Genomic DNA, 22,006 nt, shown 5'->3' on the forward strand with positions numbered 1-22,006 from the left:
TCCTGAATCAGGTTAAATTTATCTTATTTAGAGGTAAAAAAATATTATCAAGCCTGCAACTGAAGCTTTTATGTAGTAAAATTACTACTTATTAAACTAATATTTATCTGACATCAATGTTAAAAAACATGACCTTTTGTGAGGCTCCAAAAAAACTTGTTTAATAATTATAATGATGATGGTGATGATAGTAGCAACAGGCAAAATTTATTGACCATTTACTATAAATCAGGTGCTGTGCTAATCATATGTATTATTTACTTATCAAAACAACTATAATGAGGTAGATATTATTGTTATCACCATTTTACAGATGAGGAAACTAAGGTTTACAGATTAGCACTGGTAATCTGAATTCAGGCAGACTCCAAAACATCAAACTCACTCACTCATTCACTCACTCACTCGCTCACTCACTAACTCTATCTATCTATCTATCTATCTACCTACCTACCTACCTACCTATCCATCCAACACAATTATCACCATGATTCTCCTACAGACATAGAATATTAGATCCGCCTTTGTCAATGCAGGGGACATGGGTTCAATCCCTGGTCCAGGAAGATCCCACATGCCTCGGAGCAACTAAGCCTGTGTGCCACAACTATTGAGCCTGTGCTCTAGAGCCCATGAGCTACAACTACTGGGCCCACGCCCTGCAACTACTGAAGCCCGCGTCCCTAGAGCCCGTGCTCTGCAACAAGAGAAGCCACTGCAATGAGAAGCCCGCGCACCACAAAGAAGAGTAGCTCCTGCTCGCCGCAACTAAAGAAAGCCCACGTCCAGCAACGAAGACCCAACGCAGCCATAAATAAACAAACAAATAAATAAATAAATTTATTTTTTTTAAAAAAAGAAGAATATTAGAGCAGGAAAGTCCCACCAGAAATTAAGTGATTAACTCAAGGACTATCCCACTTCCCAATAAATAAAGAATATAATATGTATGTAAATGTATCTATGTATATTCATATTTATATGTATCTACCTAGGAGTTCTGTTGACAAATACAGTAGAAATCTTTTGGAGTCAACAAACACAAACCCTAAATTCCTGATTGTGATTTAAACATAATTTTTAATAAACATAATTATTAATAACTCAAAATCATTATCAAAATTAAGAGTACGGACATATAGCAGACTTTTACTCTTTTTGGACATGACCTAAGTTACTATATCTTATTCATGGAAATCCTTTCTGGTATAAAAGCGTTCTTGGACATTATACAGGGAGAGTGTTTCTTGATACAGTAAAAGAGTCTTCTTATAAAGTATTTTACTGCGTCAGTAATGTGAAGAGTATTCAGGGCAATGAGTACTGCTGTTTACTGTATAAGCAGAACAAATAATGTTGAACAGTTAACTCACTAATATTTTGATATTACACACTCCAAGCCCTTTAAATTACTGTAGAGCATTTTACTTATGCTCTAAATGACTCATTCTAGTAATGGCAACAATCAGAATTCACTAGCTTTGAATTCTTTTTATTATATGTTGTGATCTTTTATATGTTCCTCCTTCAAAAAGACAAACCACAAAAATCCACCAACAGCTACAAGATGAATCCAATCCCTAAGTGGATGCCTGTGTGGTTAACGGGAGTAACAGTTTTAGAAGTAACCTCTGTACCACTTCCTCTACATTCACTGAACTTTTTGGCACTGGCTCTCAGACTTCTGCTCCAGTCTGAGTTCTGCATTATCTTAATGGCTATGTTTATGTGGATGACTTATTTAATAGACTAGCCTCATAATTCCTTGACTCTATTTAGTCTAGTGACTATTTCCTCCACTCCATATAAGTCACCCACTCCCAAAGGAACATCATTGTATGGTTGGTACCTAATGTAGTGCTCAATAAATGTATGAGTAAATGAATGAATGAATATGAAAGAACCTAAAATTCATTCAGCTAATTTGAACAGGTACTGAATACTCTGCTACCATGGGTAAGAACTAATTTGTGGATAGTGAGGTTCACATAAAAAATTAATAGAAGACCCCATCTATAATTGCTCCTTATATAAGGCAATACTGGCTATACTTACAGGTCTAGGTAAGGCCAGGTTTGCTCCATACCAATGATAAAGTGCTCTCCATACAGGTTCTGGAACCATTTCATAATCTCTTCCATGAATCAGCTGTGGGGTTCGTTTTAATCGTCCTCCTTCTAGTGTTAATGATGTAGCCTTAGAAAGAATGGAATGTAAATGTTGATTTTTTTTTTTTTTTGGCTGCACCTTGCAGCTTTCAGGATCTTAGTTCCCAGACCAGGGATGGAACCCGGGCCCACGGCAGTGAAAGTGTGCAGTCCTAACCACTGGACTGTCAGGGAATTCCCCCAAATTTTGATTTTTAAAATTGCAGTCTCTTGTGTTTTAACAAAACCTAGACACAGGAGAATAAATGCATCACTACTCAGTTTCATGTCACTAGAAAAAAATGAATTTTCTAAAAGATTTTTATTTTGAACTTTCAAAATAAACTAAGAAATGAAACTCAAGGCAAATCATTTGAAAAAAGTCACTGGAACATTTGGGAATAATAAAAGTTTTCACAGACTTCTTTCCAACAGTAAAAAATATTTTTTTGAAAAAAAAAATTCACATACACGTGAAACTACATTTTTACAGTAGCTGTCCTAAGTAAGAAAAACATTTCTAAGGATCACTAAACTGCTTCTACACAAGTACTAAGTCATGAAATATTCTCACAGAAACATTTCCATCTACAACAGGTTAATAAAATGAATCACAGACATTTTCTATGTGCTAAAATCCGTAGAATGAAATTTATTAGCAACTTGAAAGAGATGTCAAATTACTTACCTTTACTGGTTCTTGAGTTACTAGTGGCTGGTTATCAATAGCCCCTGGTTTCTGAGGATTGAGGTGCAACAAAATATTCCCACTGGTTCCTAGTAAACACTGGTTGTTATTGTCAGAAGTGTTATGTTGTCGAGCAAAGCACATATCTGCCCCTGGTGTGGCAGAATACAGAAAGCCTGTAAGGAAAAAGAAGGTGGAATCTCTTTATTTTATTACACATAAATAGGCTTGAATATACAAACTCAATGTCCATGTATTAGGTTAATGCTATTATTCTGTGGTCAGGTCAGTACAGGGTTAGATTCTGATGAATTCTGTAGAAGATAGGAATTAGAGAGGTATTCCTTTCTGGACAATACCTAGTATAACACTAGGTAGAATAAAAGCTTTGAAAATTGTTACCAAATGAACGTTTGGCTAGACTCCTAGAATATCTAATAATTCACGAGAATTATATGTCCTCTTCCTTTCCTCTGATAGGAAAGGAAGAAATACAGTCAAGTAGCTGGGCTCTCACATATCTTCCCTTAATTCTTCTCTTCCACCTGCAAAGGTTCTTGGTAGATAATGGTGATAACAAGTCTCTAAACCAAAGGGAAGGAGCTAAAACAAGAACCCCAACAGAGAGTGCTGGGACGGAAGAAACTGTTCCCTAATAAATCTATTTGAAAGGAAGGCATGAATGTCACAATAGAAAAATACACACAGGAAAATGACTGATGATAACTTAGAGTTGTGAACCCCAGTGGTATCTTAAGGTATTTCAACTCTCAACCACATATTAATCTCAGGTAAACCTTCTAGCCATCATTTACTTTGAAACTTGTATCTGTGGTATGGCTCAGCATGTGTATAGCACAGATTATACAGAGTGAGCATATATCAAAAAGGATCTTAGGGAGGGTCAAGAAACAATCTTAGTGTGAAAGCTAATCAGAGAGAGCACTTCTAGGACTGCTAAGTGATCTCTGTAACGTCAGATGGTGAAAAAGAAGCAGTAGATTCTACAAAGAGTTTTGTAGAGAAAATGCTAACTCTGTCCAATTTGCCTTCTCCCTCCACAGAAAAGGAGAAAAAAAACTCAAAGATGAAACAACAACAGAATAAGGTTGAGAGTTCTGCCACTGTATCAGCAGAATAATAGGGATCAACTAAATTCATTTGGGCCAAAATACACCAAAGCATCTTCCCCATAAGTGTAGAACCACTAAGTTTTATGTAGGTATCAACAATGGAAGGGGATTATGGGGAACATTATGAAGTCTTTCTAAATATTTTAACAAAATAACTCCCAAATTCCATCCTGAAATGTCTGTAGAATCTGATATGAGGGTGCATTTAATCCAATGAATGTATGCTTATGGTTAGAGAGAGTTCTGGAGATAAAAATTTAGATTTTATTATGTCTTCTCAAATTTAAATTTATTGACAAAATGATTTAATAACAATATGGAAAGATTGACTTAATCAATGAAAACTGTGAAAATATTTTCAAATTGAGAGATTAATGAGGTAGAATATAGAAGAGCTCCTCTTTGTAAAGATACTAATACATTCAAGAATCTATTAATTGACCATTTCATTCGAAACTTATTTCTGTGAATGGAAACCTGATGCCCCATATCCTACCAAGCACACTCTCTGAGTGTACCCCTTTAAGAAATGACCCTGCCTAAACCTCTTGGAAAACAAACTATGCTTACCACTGCCAGCAGTTTCCGAGGCTTCAGATGCAGTAGAAATGTTGTCTGAAAATTTCTCTTCTGTGGTGTTCACATAACTGGGGCTGCCTCCTCCGATTCTATCTTCACTCTGCTCTATAGGATGTACTGCTGTTCCAAATAAATATTTTCCTCCATTCAGAACAGATGACGGCTCAATTGCAACAGGGCTGGCATCCTAAAAATTATGAAGTCAGAAATTAAGAGGTAAAATTTAATAATCTGCCAATTATGCAGCCTTCAAAAATGAATCCGCAAATGGTCTATTGTTTCTAATCTTCCTGTGGTTGGCTACAGCCACTTAAAAACATTTTGATGGATAACTAAATTTTAATTTCTTCAAAGGGGAATAGTGTATATAAATAAAATTGGTAAGGCAGAATGGGAACAGACTGCAAGGGACTCTGTGCCACATAAAATAATTTAGACTTTATTCTGTTGAAAGTTGGAAATCATGGAAGGCTTTTATTGATACTAAAAAATTAAATAATATTTATTCTTTTTACTATTAAAGATTACATTGTTATTATAGAAAATATGGAAAAATATGAAGAAAATAAATATCACAAGTACTCAGATGCCATCATTTATTTTTTGTGACTGAAAACATATACATATATGTAAAAAATAAATGTGGAGAATACAGTTACAATTAAGGGCAGGGCACTGACTTCCCAGCTCTGTGACCTTTTACAATAAGTAAACTTATAAGCCTCAGCTCCTTCATGGGTAAAAACTAGGATAATATTAGTATTAATATCTACCTCAGAGTTTTATGCCTGGCATTTAGTAAATGTGAACTATCATTCTGGTTGTTGTTAGATATCACATTTTAAATACAGCATATTGCTAATTTTTCTTTCCCTTAACATTATATTGATAGGATTTTTCTGTGAGAGGCTTTTAAATAGGGGAATAACATAACCCAATTTTTGCTTTAAAAATAACTCTAGTGTGTAGAAAGGATTTGAGGCAGAAACTGAAAATTGAGACACAAATTAGAAGACTTCTATAATAATTCAGGCAAGAGATGATGAGGCACTAAACCATAAAAAGCTAGATCCATAAGTAAGGAGATAGAGAGAAGCGCATGGATTTAGGAGATAAAAAAAAACTTGACAACTAATTGTGTATGAAAGAGGGGCACAGATAATTCCAAGGTCGGACATGAGGTGCTGGCTTAGATGACTGGATGGGAGTTGACACCTTCATAAGATAAGGTGTATTGGTGACTGGAATCGTTTTGGGAATAACCTTATTTTGGGATATTCTGGTTTGAGATATGTGGACATTGAGTCTAGTGCTCAGGACAGAGAAAGAGACTAGATATAAAAATGTGAAGCTCTGGGAGGGAGGGAGACGCAAGAGGGAAGAGATATGGGAACATATGTATATGTATAACTGATTCACTTTGTTATAAAGCAGAAACTAACACACCATTGTAAAGCAATTATACCCCAATAAAGATGTTAAAAAAAAGAAAAAAAGAGATTCCAGGAAAAAAAAAAAATGTGAAGCTCAACAGACTTCTGGAAGGACAAGAAAATGGTGTATGTAGAATAAGGAGAGTACAGCATTTACAGGATAGGTAGCAGAAGAATCTGGGAAGGACACTGAGTCTGAATGACCAGAGAAAAATGAGGAGATGCAGAGTACCAGAAGCAGAGGCCGCTAGCATAGAACTATTCTCTACTAAGTTTACTTGTGGGAAAAAAACAAAAAAAAAAAGAGAGAGAGCTAAGAATTGAGGAGAAGGTGGAGGGAAGGTGCTATGAGAATGTATATCTGTGAGTGTTTTAAAAAGATCAGGATAGGGCTTCCCTGGTGGCGCAGTGGTTGAGAATCTGCCTGCCAATGCGGGGGACACGGGTTCGAGCCCTGGTCTGGGAGGATCCCACATGCCACGGAGCAACTAGGCCCGGGAGCCACAATTACTGAGCCTGCGCGTCTGGAGCCTGTGCTCCGCAACAAGAGAGGCCGCGATAGTGAGAGGCCCGTGCACCGTGATGAAGAGTGGCCCCCATTTGCCGCAACTAGAGAAAGCCCTCGCACAGAAACGAAGACCCAACACAGCCATAAATAAATAAATACAAAATTTTTTAAAAAAAGATCAGGATATTTTTAAGTGAGAGGTAAAGAGAAAGACTAACGGGGCTAACCAGTAGAACAAGATCCCACAGGCATCTGAGAATGATAGACAGTAGCATGGGTAAAGGATCTTAAGTGGCATTCAATAAATAATGACATAAATTTTAGTAGATGAAACTGATCAATGGCTGTGGGTCTTGAAGGCACAGCTTATAAAGTAACTAGTTGAAACCCAAGAAAAACATCAAATTTAAAAGACAAACTCCAAGTCACAGCATAGCAACAGCATAATGGATGCTTTAGATTCTTTTAATGAAATTACAGCATCCCTAATTTTAGCCAAAACAAGGAGACATTGTGTCAATATTTTATTAGATTTTTTTCCCTCTTTGATCTGTAAGGCAGGGGAATATTATCAATTTGTAAATCCTTCAGAAGCCAGCTCTGAAGAAATCCCAGTGCCTTTAATCAAGAGTGGCAATAAGAATGAGAATGAAACCTAGATTTCTTTCTACATACCAATTAACTTTATTGGACTAAAAAATTTTTAATAGTCTTATTGTTAAAACTTCAAATAGTTCAGAAGCACACAGATTCACATTCTTTATTACAGATCCAAGTGTTAGCATCTTCTATTAATTATTAACTTTCTTAAAATATGGGAAAGGTACCAGATTATTTTGGGTATTAAATAACCCTAGTTCACAATGAAAAAATTATTCCCTATTCAATTCTCTTTCAATCCTCTGATTACTTCAAGGACAGGGTCTCAGTTTGGTACTAATGTGCTAATCTAATGCTTGATCTGCTAATCTAATACTTGACAATTTCTATTTTTGACAGAGAAGAGGTCTCAGTACCAGTCTTCAAAAGACAACACTACTTGGCTAGACTTTAATAATATATTTTATTTTCATTGATTTTATTTTGATCCTCTATTTCTGGAATGTGACACTGATTTTCTATTTAAGATAGTGATATAAAGTTTCCTTTTAAAATAAAATATATTTATGTAAAAATGATAAAGTTATTTATATAAACATACTAAGAAAATAATAGTATGGGAACTATATGGTAAAAAAATGGTGACCATAGTACACAAATGATAAAAACTGGGAGTCTACATTAAGTATGGATTTGGGGCCATCAATATTTTAAATTCAACTATCCACCAAAGAAGTCAAAATTGTATATGGACAATGGAACAACAGAATCACACTGACCTATGGCCTGTGAAGTAGGCCTGAGTAGTTAGTTTATATTATTAATATGTTTGGACTTCAGTTTGTAGACTTCATAGCAATTTATTAAAGATAATATTGATCTTCTCACAGCTTTTCTGATATTGAGTCCCTACCAACAAAATATATTCCATTTAAGTCAGATTTCAAAAGAAAATTTTCAGTAAACAAAAATGACTTATTTAAATTAATTCAAACTTTTTCTTCAATTATGCTTTCTGATTTATTTGGTCTGGAGTGGAGCATAGGCATTTCTTTTTTTTTTTTTTAAGCTTTCTATGTGATTTTGCTATGCAACCACTGCCCAAGTGAGGATTATAGTCTCCTACTTTTGTTTTCATAATGTGCTCCAAATGCTGAGTAGAGTAACTAATTCCTTAATGAATCTATTACTTGCTCTGGAACTTGCTTTTTAGAAAAGCAAGCTGGTAGCATCATATAGGTATTCATTTCTTTCCCCTTCAAATCTTTATCGAGGTTGGAGCATTTTATTACTGGCCACTAGTCACACAAAGTCTGATGGAGTTAATAATCCTATGAAAAATGTAGATAAACAGGAATCTTACTCACATATTTGACATATTCTTTCCACTGCTGCCACCACTGCATGGAGATGATAAACCAATTGTGTCCGGGTTGCAGACCATACCTGCTCTCTCGTTCTAACCATCCTCTGTACATACAAAAGAAATTCAGTACAACAAATGGTGTATAAAACATATGACCATGCACCTACAAATTATTATTAGAAATTTTTCAAAGGAAAAACATGAAACAGATATACTAGGGAGATGGCCACATTTTAAATTAGTGAAACACTGATAAGCCAATTTCTGGAGTCATAACACCACTATTAAGCCTCCAACTGATGTTTCAAATACAGCTTAAATGAGGAATAATTTAGTAACATACTAGTTACCTGAATTAAGTAAAGAACTCAATGATTTTGGTAAACTTACAGTCATGTGCAAACATCACCACAATCCAATTTTAGAACATTTCAGATACCCCCAAAAGATACTTTATGCCTATTTTTAGTCATTTTTTAGTCAAATTGCTGCCCTCAGCCACAAGATACCACTAGTCTATTTTCTATCTCTTATAAATTTCCTTTTTATGAACATTTTGCAATTTTTAAATGGGCAAGGAACTTAAATAAATGGAATGTTATCACATTGTCTTTTATATCTGGCCTCTTTTGCTTAGCATGTTTCTGAGGTTCATCTATGTTGGAGTACATATCACTAGTTTGTGCTTTTTTATTAATAATATTCCATAGGTATATTATTATATATATACATATATACACCATATTTTGTTTATCTATCTAACACCTGATAATTTGAAACTGGCCAGCTGTTTTCCAAAGTGGCTGCACCATTTAACATCCCCATCAGTTACTGTATGAGGGTTCTAGTTGCTCCACATTCTCACCAACACTTGTTATTGTCTGTCTTTTCTATCACAAATGTCCTAATGGGTGGGAAGTGGTGTCACACTGTGATTTTATTTTTAAGATTAATTTATTATTTATTTATTTTTATTGTAGTATAATTGCTTTACAATGTGTTAGTTTCTGCTGTACAATGAAGTGAATCAGCTATATGCATATCTATATCCCCTCCCTCTTGGACCTCCCTCCCATGCTCCCATCCCACCCATCTAGGTCATCACAGAGCACAGAGCTGAGCTCCCTGTGCTATACAGCAGGTTCCCACTAGCTATCTATTTTACACATGGTAGTGTATTTATGTCAAACTTCATCTCCCAGTTGGTTCCACTCTCCCCCCTTCCCCTGCTGTGTCCACATGTCCATTCTCTATGTCTATGTCTCTATTCCTGCCCTGCAAATAGGTTCATCTACCATTTTTCTAGATTCCACATATATACATGAATATATGACATTTGTTTTTCTCTTTCTAGCTTACTTCACTCTGTATGACAGCTTATAGGTCCAGCCACATCTCTACAAATGACCCAATTTCATCCCTTTTTCTGGCTGAGTAATATTCCATTGCATATATGTACCACATCTTCTTTATCCATTCATCTGTCATTGGTTGTTTCCATGTCCTGGCTATTGTAAACAGTGCTACAATGAACATTGTGGTACATGTGTCCTTTTGAATTATGGCTTTCTCAGGATATATGCCCAGTAGTGGGATTGCTGGGTCATATGGTAGCTCTATTTTTAGTTTTTTAAGGGACCTCCATACTGTTCTCCATAGTGGCTGAATCAATTTACATTCCCACCAACAGTGCAAAAGGGTTCCCTTTTTTCCACACCCTCTCCAGCATTTATTGTTTTGATGATGGCCATTCTGACCAGTGTGAAGTGATACCTCACTGTAGTTTTGATTTGCATTTCTCTAATAATTAGTGATGTTGAGAATCTTTTCGTGTGCCTCTTCATCTGTATGTCTTCTTTGGTAAAATGTCTATTTAGGTCTTCTGCCCATTTTTTAATAGGGTTGTTTGTTTTTTGGATATTGAGCTCCATGAGCTGTTTGTATATTTTGGAGATTAATCCTTTGTTTATTGCTTCATTTGCAAATATTTTCTCCCATTCTGAGGGTTGTCTTTTCGTCTTGTTTATGGTTTCCTTTATTTATTTTTGGCTGCATCAGGTCTTAGTTATAGCACGTGGGATCTTTGTTGCAGTGCTCGGGCTTCTCTCTAGTTGTGGCCTGTGGGTTTTCTCTTCTCTAGTTGTGGCATGCAGGCTCTAAGGTGCATGGGCTCTGTAGTTGTGGTGAGTGGGCTCTGTAGTTGTGGCATGTGGGCTTAGTTGCCCCATGGCATGTGGGATCTTCGTTCCCTGACCAGGGATCGAACTCACGTCCTCTGCATTGTAAGGCTGATTCTTTACCACTGGACCACCAGGGAAGTCCCCACACTGTGATTTTTAAGACACTATTCTTATTGAGGAGAAATTCATATAACATAAGATGGTTGTTTGTTGCACATTTTAAATGTACTAAATGCCACTGAATTGTATACTTAACAATCTTTTTTTTTTTAACATCTTTATTGGAGTATAATTGCTTTACAATTGTGTGTTAGTTTCTACTGTGTAACAAAGTGAATCAGCTATACATATACATTTATCCCCATTTCTCCTCCCTCTTGCGTCTCCCTCCTACCCTCCCTATCCCACCCCTCTAGGTGGACACAAAGCACCGAGCTGATCTCCCTGTGACATTTGGCTGCTTCCCACTAGCTATCTATTTTACATTTGGTAGTGTACATATGTCCATGCCACTCTCTCACTTCATCACAGCTTACCCTTCCCTCTCCCCATGTCCTCAAGTCCATTCTCTACATTTGCGTCTTTATTCCTGTCCTGCCCCTAGGTTCCTCAGAACCATTTTTTTTGGTTTAGATCCATATATATGTGTTAGCATACGGTATTTGTTTTTCTCTTTCTGACTCACTTCACTCTGTATGACAGTCTCTAGGTCCATCCACCTCATTACAAATAACTCAATTTAATTTCTTTTTATGGCTGAGTAATATTCCATTGTATACGTGTGCCACATCTTCTTTATCCATTCATCTGTCAATGGACACTTAGGTTGCTTCCATGTCCTGGCTATTGTAAATAGTGCTGCAATGAACATTGTGGTACATGACTTTTTTTTTTTTTTTTTGCGGTACGCGGGCCTCTCACTGTTGTGGCCTCTCCTGTTGCAGAGCACAGGCTCTGGACGGGCAGGCTCAGCGGCCATGGCTCACGGGCCCAGCCGCTCCGCGGCATGTGGGATCTTCCCGGACTGGGGCACGAACCCGTGTCCCTTGCATCGGCAGGCGGACTCTCAACCACTGCGCCACCAGGGAAGCCCCATGACTCTTTTTGAATTATGGTTTTCTTAAGGTATATGCCCAGTAGTGGGATTGCTAGGTCATATGGTAGTTCTATTTTTAGTTTTTTAAGGAACCTCCATACTGTTCTCCATAGTGGCTGTATCAATTTACATTCCCACCAACAGTGCTACAATTGTTAATTTTATGCTATGTGAACTTCTCCAAAACATTTTCATACATCCCAACTAAGCAGTTATTTTCTATTACCCTCTTCCCCCAGCCCTTGACAATCACCAATCTGCTTTCTGTACCAATAGATTACCTATTCTGGATATTTCATATATTTCATATAAATCAGGGGGCCCCAACCCCCAGGCCGTGGACCAGTATTGGTCCATGGCCTGTTAGGAACCGGCCACACAGCAGGAGGTGAGTGGCGGGTAAGCGAGCAATGCTTCATCTGCCGCTCCCCATCGCTCGCATTACCGTCTGAACCATCACTCACATTACTGCCTGAAGCACTCTCCCCCCACCCCACCCCCCGAGTCTGTGCAAAAATTGTCTTCCACGAAACCAGCCCCTGGTGCCGAAAAGGTTGGGGACCACGGATATAAATGGAATCATATAATATGTGACCTATTGTGTCTGGCTTCTTCATTTGTGAGGTTCATCCATGATGTAGCATGTATGAGTACATCACTCCTTTTTATGGCTAATATTTCATGGCATAGATATACATTTTGTTTATTCATTCATCTACTGGTTGATATTTGGGCTGTTTCCACCTTATGGCTATTGTGAATAGTGCTGATACAAACATTTGGCTACAAGTATTTGAGTGTCTATTTTCAATTGTTTTAGGTATATACCTAGAAGTGGAATTGCTCGATTATGTGGTAATTCCACATTGAAGAAGTACCAACTTATCTTCTAAAGCAGCTACACCATTTTACAATTCTACCAGTGATGCAATGAGGATCCCAAATTCTCCACATCATCAAAAAATTTATTTTCCATTTTAAAAATTAAAAATACCCTAGTAGGTGCAAAGTGGAATTTCATGTGGTTTTGAACTGCAAAATTTCCTTAATGACTAATGTTTTTGAGCATCTTTTCAACTGCTGGATAACCACTTGTATATCAACTCTGAAGAAATGTGTATTCAAGTCCCTTGCCCATTTTAAAATTGAGTTACCTTTTGGTTGGTGAGCTGTAGGAGTTCTTTAAATATTCTACTTACTTGACCCTTGTCAGATCTATGATTTACAAATATTATGTCTCATTCTGTAGGCTTTCTTTTCACTTTCTTGACAATGCCCTTTGATGAACAGTTTTTTAATTTTGATGAAGCCAAATTTATCCATTTTTTTTCTTTGGTTGCTTATGCTTTGGGGGTCATGTATAAGAATTAATTTCAAAATCGAAATCATTCTTGGAGAAATATTTTTGCAGGATATAGAATTCTTGTTTTTTCTTTCAGCACTTTAAATCTTATTGAGGATCCATTGTATGTGATAAGTAGCTTCTCTCTTGCTGCTTTCAAAATTCTGTCCCTGGCTTCTGACAACTTGATGATAATGTGTCTTCATGTGGATCTCTTAGAGTTTAACCCTGCAGTTCAATGAGCTTTTTGAATGTTTAGGTTCTTGTCTTTTATCAAATTTGGTAAGTTTTTTCTTCAAGTATTCTGTCACTTCCTCTCCTCTCCTTCTGGGATTCCCATCACGTGAATGCTTGCTGCTATTTCACAGGTCTCCTAGGCTCTGTTCATCTTCCTTCATTCTTTTTCCTTTCTACCCCTCAGTCTGGGATAGTTCAATTGAACTACCTTTAAATTTGCTGATTCTTTCTTCTATCTACTCAAATCTGGTGGTGAACCTCTCTACTGAATTTTTCATTTTGCTTATTGTACTTTTCAGCTCCAGAATTTGTGCTTGGTTCCTTTTTATACTTTCTCTTTACTGATATTATCTGTTTGTCCATACATCATTCTCCTCGTTATTTTAACCTCTTTGTTCATGGTTTCCAGCAGCTTTCTGAACATATTTAAGATAGTTGATTAAAATCTTTGTCTACAAAGTCCAATGTCTGTGCTCCCTTAGAGACAGTTTCTGTTAATTTCTTTTATGAATGTGCAATGGACTTTCTTGTTTTGCTGCATGGTTCATAATTTTTGTTGAAAACTAGACCTTCTGAATATTATAATGTGGCAACTCTGGAAATCTGATCCTCCCCCCGCCCCCGCTGGTTTTTGTTGCTTGCTATAGTGTTTGTTCAGTGACATTCCTAAACTATTTTTTGTAAAGTCTGTTATATGTTGTCTCTGAAGTCTCTCTTCACTTCACTTGTGTTCAGCTAGTGTTTTGATAGAGATTTCCTTGAATGGCAGGAGCGAGGGGAGAGGGAGAGAAAAGGAATAGTAGGGGGAAAAAAAAAGAGGGAGGAGGAGAGGAAGAATAGGGAGGAGGGGATGGAGGAGGGCAGGGTGAGGAGAGGAAGAAGATGAGGAGGAAACAAAAACCACTCCTGTCTTTACAGAATAGCTCTGTGCTGGGGAATTCTTCAATGCTTATCCAGGCTCTTTACAGCTGCCTTAGCCTTCATTTTATACATGCCCTCAGTCTAGAGATTAGCCAGAGGTGAAAACATAGGGGTATTCTCAGGTCTATTCTGAGCATGCATCTTGCCACAAGTATGTGCAAGGCTTTCTAAATTTGCTAGTATACATAAGTGTGCTTTCAAATGCTCTAATTTTCCAAGGAAACTCTCTCCAGCTTCTCCTCCTAGACTTTTGGCACTCTGTTGTACAGCTCAACTATAATCTTTTGCCCCAGGTGGTTACGGTTTGTTCATTTGCTTTACAATATTTTTGAGGAATGCCCACTGCTTTTCCAGCCTGGTTAAGTTCTCAGTTAGGCATACCAGAGATGAACTCCTTGTGTCAGTTCTTCAAATAAACCCAGACAGGTTAGAACAAACACACACAAATCTTTGTGAACATGGTGTGCTCTGTTCCATGTGAAACCAAGCACAGGTGCCTAAACCAGGAACATGGGTTGCCATCTTCAAGACTGACAATGAACCAGATAAGGGCAAATATAATTGCCAGAGTTTTCCTATTGCTTTTTCAGTTGGCCTTTTTTTAAAATCCAGCATTTGCTTAGTTGCTATAAACCTTCAACTCTTTTTGAGAGTTCTAACAAAGTTTGTTTTGACAGTTTTTCCTTTATTTTTCACTGTTTCTGTGGAGAGACAGGCTCTTGGAACTATACCAGTTTCACTGAGTCACTGCTATCATTGTGCTTTTAATTTGCCTTCCCTGAAAATGCATGGGTGTACTAGCCATTCATTCATATATATTTAGTGAAATGCCTATTCAAGCCTTTTGCATATTTTACTTGGATTTAAAAATGTTGTAACACTCACTTATATAACCTGGAAACAAGTCCTTTACTGAATAAATGATATGCAAATATTTTCTCCCAGTCTCTGTGTTAATGGTGTCTCTTGAAACTTGAAAGTTTTTAATTTTGACTATGTCCAATTTATCAAAACAAATTCATTTATGGATTGTGCTTTTGGTGTTATATCTAAGAAATCCTTGGCAATACCAATCACAAAGACTTTCTATTGTTTTTCTCCAGAAGTGTTATAGTTTTAGTTTTTATGTTTAGGTCTATGGGATCCATTTGGACTACATTGTTTTTGCATGGTATAGGTAAGGATCTAAATCTTTTCAAGGTGGATATCCAACTATTCCCACACAATCTGTTGAAAAGACAACCCTTTCTCCATTACATTTTGTTGGCAAATTTGTAGGAAATTAATTGACCAAATATATAAAGGTTTATTTCTAAACTGTCAGTTCAGCTTGATTGACCTGTGTGTCTGTCCATGTGCCAGTACCACACTACCTTGATTAATGCAGCCTTATAGTAAGTTTGAATTCAGGAAGTTCAGGAAGTTCTCCAAGTTGTTTAGGCTAATCTGATTTCTTTGTGTTTCTATATGAAAATTAGGAATATCTTGTCAGTTTCTACAAAAAAGCTAGGATTTTGATTGGTATTGTGTTGAATCTATAAATCAGTTTGGAAGAATTATCTTGACAGTACTGAGTTTTCAAACACATGAACACGGAAAGTCTCTTCATTTACAAAGATTTTAATTTCCCTCAGCCTGGCTTTGTAGTTAGTTTTCAGTGCACAAGTCTCACACTTCTTTTGTTAAATTTGTTTCCTAGGATTTTATTTATTTTGATTCTATTGAGAAAGGAACTAGAGTCTTAATTTTAACTTTACTTTCAAATTATTCAGTGTTAGTAAATAGCAATTCAATTGATTTTTTATATTGGTTTTGTATCCTACAACCTTGTTGAACTAATTATTAATTCTAATAGATTTTCCGTGAATTCTTTAAGAGTTAGAATCTATGTCTGCAAATAGAAACGGTTTTACTTCTTCCTTTATAATCTGGATGACTTTAAAAAATTTATTTATTTAATCTTACCTGATTTCACTGGCTAGAACCTCTAATACAAAGGTGATAGATGTGGTGAGAGCAAGCATCCTTGCCTTTGTCCTGATCTTATGGGAAGTCTTCAGTGTTCCAACCATTAGATATATCAGTTGTAGGTTTTTCCAGAAATCTTTATCAGGTTAACAAATTTCCATTCCCCAAAAGTTTCTTTGAATGTGCATAGTTGTGTTCCAATAAAACTTTGTTTGTGTACCCTGAGATTAGAGTTTCATTTAATTGTAAAGTGTCCCAAATTATTAATCCCCATTTGATGGTTTTCAAACATTTAAAAATGTAAAGTAACATTTTTAGCTTGCAGGCTGTATAAAAATCAGGTAGCATTCCCAAGTTAGCCAAAGGGCCAGAGTATGAAAACCCATGGCCTAGAATACAGTCTGTCCTAGACTGTATTCCATGTGCACTTGAATATGTATTCTGCTGTTTGCTGGGTAGACTGTTCTGTTACTGGGTGCATATATATTTACAATTGTTATCTCTTCCTGATGAATTGAAACTTTTATCATTATAAAATGTCTGTCTGTAGTAACATTTTTTTGCATAAAAGCCATTTTAATTGTAATATCAGTATAGCCACTCCAGCTCTCTTATGATTACTATCTGCATGGTTGCATCTTTTTCATCCTTTTATTTTCAATCTATTTGTGTCTTTAAATCTCAAGTACAAATCATCCACAATTTATGATGGGGTTATGGCACGATAAACTCATCATAAGTTGAAAATATCTTAAGTTGAAAATGTATTTAATACACATAATCTGCTGAACATCATAGATTCATTAGTTTCGGCTACCTTAAACGTGCTCAGAACACTTATATTAGCTTACAGTTGAGCAAAATCATCTAACACAAAACCCATTTTATAATTCAGTGTTGAATATCTCATGCAATTTATTGAATATTATACTGGAAGTGAAAAACACAATGGTTGCATTAGTATAGAATGGTTGTAAGTGTACTGGTTGCTTACCCTTGTGATTAAGTGGCGGACTGGAAGCTGCAGCTCACTGCTGTTGCCCAGCATTACAAGAGAGTATTGTACCACATATCAGTAGCTCAGAAAAAGATCAAAATTCAAAATATGGTTTCTACTAAACATGTTATTGCTTTTGAACCATGATAAAGTCAAAAAATCATAACTCAGGGACTGTATGTAGTTGGATTTAAAAAGATTCAGTCTATCTTTAGCTTTTGATTAGAGCGTTTAATTCATTATTATTTAAGGTAATTATTGGTTTGGATTTATGCCTACTATTTAGTTATTTGTTTTCTATTTATTTCAATTTTTTTTTTTTTTTTTTGCGGTACGTGGGCCTCTCACTGTTGTGGCCTCTCCCGTTGCGGAGCACAGGCTCCGGACGCGCAGGCTCAGCGGCCATGGCTCACGGGCCCAGCCGCTCCGCAGCATGTGGGATCTTCCCGGACCGGGGCACGAACCCGTGTTCCCTGCATCGGCAGGCAGACTCTCAACCACTGCGCCACCAGGGAAGCCCTCAAGTATTTTTATTTGTTCCTCTATTCCTCCTTTACTTCCTTTTTTGCATTAAATAGATATTTTCTAGTATATCACTTTAATTTTTTTTAAGAAACCATATTTTGGGATTATTTTCTTAGTTGCTGCTCTAGAGTTACAATATGGATCTTAACATATTCTACTTCAGATTAACTCTAAATTATTGCAGTGAAATATAGAAACCTTACTCAAATATAGCTCTGCCTCCTACTTTTTGTATTATTATTGTCACACATTTTCTGTTACAAAAACAATTTTTAAATCACTATCTCATTAATTTTAAATTAGTAAAAAGAAACAGAAAATATATATTTATACTGTCTTTTATTAACTATGTAATTATGTTTACTGGTGCTCTATATTTCTTTGTGTGGAGTCAAATTACCAAGTGTCTGGTGTCATTTCCTTTCAGCCTGAAGAAGTTTCTTTAGCATTTATCTTAGGACATGTTTACTAGCAACAAATTCAGTATTTATATTTACCTTCATTTCTGAAAGATAGTTCTGCTGGATAAAGAATTCTGGATTGACAGTTTTTCCCCTTTCAGCATTTTATTTTATTTTTATTTATTTTTTATTATTTTTATTTTTTGTGGTACGCAGGCCTCTCACTGTTGTGGCCTCTCCCGTTGCAGAGCACAGGCTCCGGGTGCGCAGGCTCAGCGGCCATGGCTTACGGGCCTAGCCGCTCCACGGCATGTGGGATCTTCCTGGACCGGGGCGCGAACCCGTGTCCCCTGCATTGGCAGGCGGACTCTCAACCACTGCGCCACCAGGGAAGCCCCCTTTCAGCATTTTAAATGCCATCCCACTGGCTACTGACCTCCATCTTTTAAGAACGTCAGCTGTTGACTTGGGGTTGCTGTCTACAAAAGAAGTCATTCTTCTCTTCCTGCTTTGAAGATCTTCTCTTTGCCTATAGCTTTGAACAGTTTGACCATGTGTCTAGATATGAATCTCTTTATGTTTCACTTACTTGCAGTTCACTGGAATTCTTGAATTACTGATTTTCAACACATTTTGGAAGGTTCAGCCACTAATTTGTCAAATATTTTTCTCTGCTCTTTTCTCTCTCCCTCCTTTCCTTCTGGAACTTCCATTACGTTTATGTTGGTATACTTATTTCTGGCATTCCATATGTCTCTGAAGTGCTGTTCACTTTTATTTATTCTTTTGTTTCTGTTCTTCATATTTGAAAAATCTATTGGTTTATATTATATTTTGCTGGTTATTTCTCTGTCGGTTCAAATCTGCTGTGAATTTTTGTTTCACTTACTGTACTTTTCAACTCCGGAATTTCTATTGGCTTCTCTTTTAAAATTTCTGTCTCTTTACTGATATTTTGTATTTAAGCAGTCATTGTCATGATACTTTAATTCTTTAAACAAAGCTTACTTTAGTTCTTTGAAAACACTTACATTCAAATACTGCTTTGAAGTCTGCGTACTAAGTCTAACATCAGTGGCCACCTCAGAGACAGTTTCTATCAACTAGTTTTCCCTCCGTATACGGGTCATATTTTCCTATTCTGTTGAATGTCTTGTAATTTTTTGTTATCGAAAATCAGACATATTTGATAATATATTTCAGCAACTCTGGATTCTGACCGCCCCCCCGTGTGTTCTTCCTTGTGACTTCCAGAACTAATTCTGTAGAGTCTGTCTCTTCCGCAAGTATAAGGCTGCTCAGTTTTATTATTATTTTTAAATATTTATTTATTTATTTTATTTTTGGCTGCATTGGGTATTAGTTGTGGCATGCAGGATCTTCGTTTAGGCATGTGGGATCCTCCGCTGTGGCACACGGGCTGCTCCGTGTTGCAGCATGTGGGCTTCTCTCTAGCTGTGGCGCATGGGCTCCAGAACGCATGGACTCTCTAGTTGTGGTGCCTGGGCTCTCTAATTGTGGCCCGTGTGCTCAGTAGTTGTGGCACGCGGGCTTAGTTGCCACACGGCATGTGGGATCTTAGTTCCCCGACCAGGGATCAAACCCACGTCCCCTGCATTGGAAGGCAGACTTAACCACTGGACCACCAGGGAAGTCCCAGTTTTATTATTATTTCTTATATTTATTTTTAAGCCTGGATTTCTTGGGAAGAGCATAACTTACTTGCCAGCCAATGACTGGTGAGAGGCTGTGCTTAAACATCTGGAGCCACTTGCACCTTTTCTCTGATGGATCTGTGTTCACCATTTGAGAAACACATGCAAAGTTCAGAAAGGTTACAAACCTTCTCTGTGCAAGGGAAGGCTTTTACTTTCTGCATGTGCAAGGATTCCCATTAAACCAGGAATGAATAGACATCTAAGGCTCGCTTTGGTGTCTTCTGAGCTTGCATGTAGTCTTGTATATACTAGCAGCCTTCCAAATCATTTAGAATATGGGGAAGTTTACTCACTATGGTTATCTTGTTCTCTGGATGTCTTTGTTAAAATTTTGACTGGGCTGTCCGTCTGCTGCTTCCCTTAACCAGTACCTCAACCCCAAGCTAGCGATGTTCCCTGATTGTTTGCCACCATGTAATCTCTACTGTTTTTTACAATATTTTTATAAGATTGTTTATATTCTTATTTTCTTTTTTTGCTTTCATTTTTTAATTGAAGTATAGTCAATTTACAATGTTGTGTTAGTTTTAGATGTACAGCAAAGTGATTCAGAGATATATATATATATATACCTTTCAGATTCTTTTCCATCATAGATTATTACAAGATATCAAATATAGTTCCCTATACAGCAGGCCCTTGTTGTTTATCTATTTTATATACAGTAGTGTGTATATGTTAATCCCAAACTTCTAATTCCACCCCCCACCCCCATTTTTTCTTTACAATTCTCTTGGCCAGGCACTCAGCCCTGCTCTACTGCAAATCAAGTCAGCCCTCTCTGGCCTGCCCTGGTAAAACTATCATGCAGATCTGTTGGATGGGAGGGCATGGGAACAGTCTCAGGTAGAAATACTACAGAATCCCATTATTCTTACCAAGGTTTAGTAGTTTTTCTTGAATAAATGCTTCTCAATTTGTTGAATAACTCTGTTCAGTTTTCAGAGTCCTGAAATGGTTGGCTGACAATTTTGCCCAGTTGCTTTTCGGGGAGAGAATTTGCTGAGATCTTCACTCAGCCATTGCAGAAATCATGATACTGATTTTTAAATTAATTAATTAATTAATTTTTTTTTTTACTGTTTTGGGTCTTCATTGCTGCGTGTGGGCTTTCTCTGGTTGCAGCGAGCGGGGGCTGCTCTTTGTTGCAGTGCGGTACGGAGGCTTCTCATTACGGTGGCTTCTCTTGTTGCAGAGCAGGGGCTCTAAGCACGTAGGCTCAGTAGTTGTGGCACATGGGTTCTAGAGCACAGGCTCAGTAGTTGTGGCACACGGGCTTAGCTGCTCTGCAGCATGTGGGATCTTCCCAGACCAGGGATTGAACCTGTGTCCCCTGCATTGGCAAGCGGATTCTTAACCACTGCACCACCAGGGAAGTCCATGATACTGATCTTTAAAAAAACTACTGATTCTTTAAGTTAGCGACAAATATTTCTTTCTTTCTTTTTTTTTTGAGACAAATATTTCTTTCACTTCATTGCCTATGTAACAACCTGACTCATCCTTTATTTATTTTAAAATATTTATTTATTTATTATTTATTTTAGCTGTGCTGGGCCTTAGTTGCAGCACGTGGGATCTTTAGTTGTAGCAGGCAGACTTCGTAGCTGCGGCATGCGGCTCTTAGTTGTGGCAGGCGAACTCTTTAGTTGTGGCATGCGTGCAGGATCTATTTCCCCAATCAGGGATTGAATCCGGGCCTCTTGCATTGGGAGTGTGGAGTCCTACCCACTGGACCACCAAGGAAGTTCCTCACCTTGGTGGTAAAAAGTTACCACCAAGGAAGTAACTTTTTTTAATAAAAAGTTACTTTTTATTAAAAAAAATTTTTTTTTTGAAGATCTAGTTCAGTTTATTCAATGATTCATGAATCAGGTAGCATCCCGTCTAGCAACTAGAGGTGTGATTCCCTGACTCATCCATCAAAAACCATCACAGTAAAATGAATTTTTGACGTGAAAAATGGAGGCAAAATAAAACAAAACTCAGAAATCCAAATGAAATAAAAAATTTGGAACCTAGGATTTAAAATTCAGATTTATTGAAAAATACAGAAAGCAGTAGTGTTTTTAATGAAAAAAGTCCTAGACTTGATTCTGCCACCTCCATGTAATTTTAGGTAAGTTCCTCAACTTTTGTGAATCTCAGTTTTCTCTTTTACAAAATG

At 37.0% G+C, this 22,006-nt stretch overlaps 1 protein-coding gene across 2 annotated transcripts in view; it reads right to left on the bottom strand.

Moving 5' to 3' along the window:
- Window positions 1–22,006, bottom strand: part of USP32 (ubiquitin specific peptidase 32) — a 198,092-nt gene that overhangs the window by 39,147 nt on the left and 136,939 nt on the right. For both annotated transcript variants that reach the window (XM_030881837.2, XM_030881838.3), the window contains exons 12-15: window positions 8,456–8,558; window positions 4,539–4,734; window positions 2,836–3,011; window positions 2,056–2,196 (exon numbers count right to left, since the gene is read on the bottom strand). In XM_030881837.2, coding sequence (XP_030737697.1) covers window positions 2,056–2,196; window positions 2,836–3,011; window positions 4,539–4,734; window positions 8,456–8,558 — 616 coding nt within the window. The remainder of the gene's footprint in view (window positions 1–2,055; window positions 2,197–2,835; window positions 3,012–4,538; window positions 4,735–8,455; window positions 8,559–22,006) is intronic.

The sequence above is a fragment of the Globicephala melas genome, chromosome 20 (genome assembly GCF_963455315.2).
Source record: "Globicephala melas chromosome 20, mGloMel1.2, whole genome shotgun sequence".
Lineage (NCBI taxonomy): Eukaryota > Metazoa > Chordata > Mammalia > Artiodactyla > Delphinidae > Globicephala > Globicephala melas.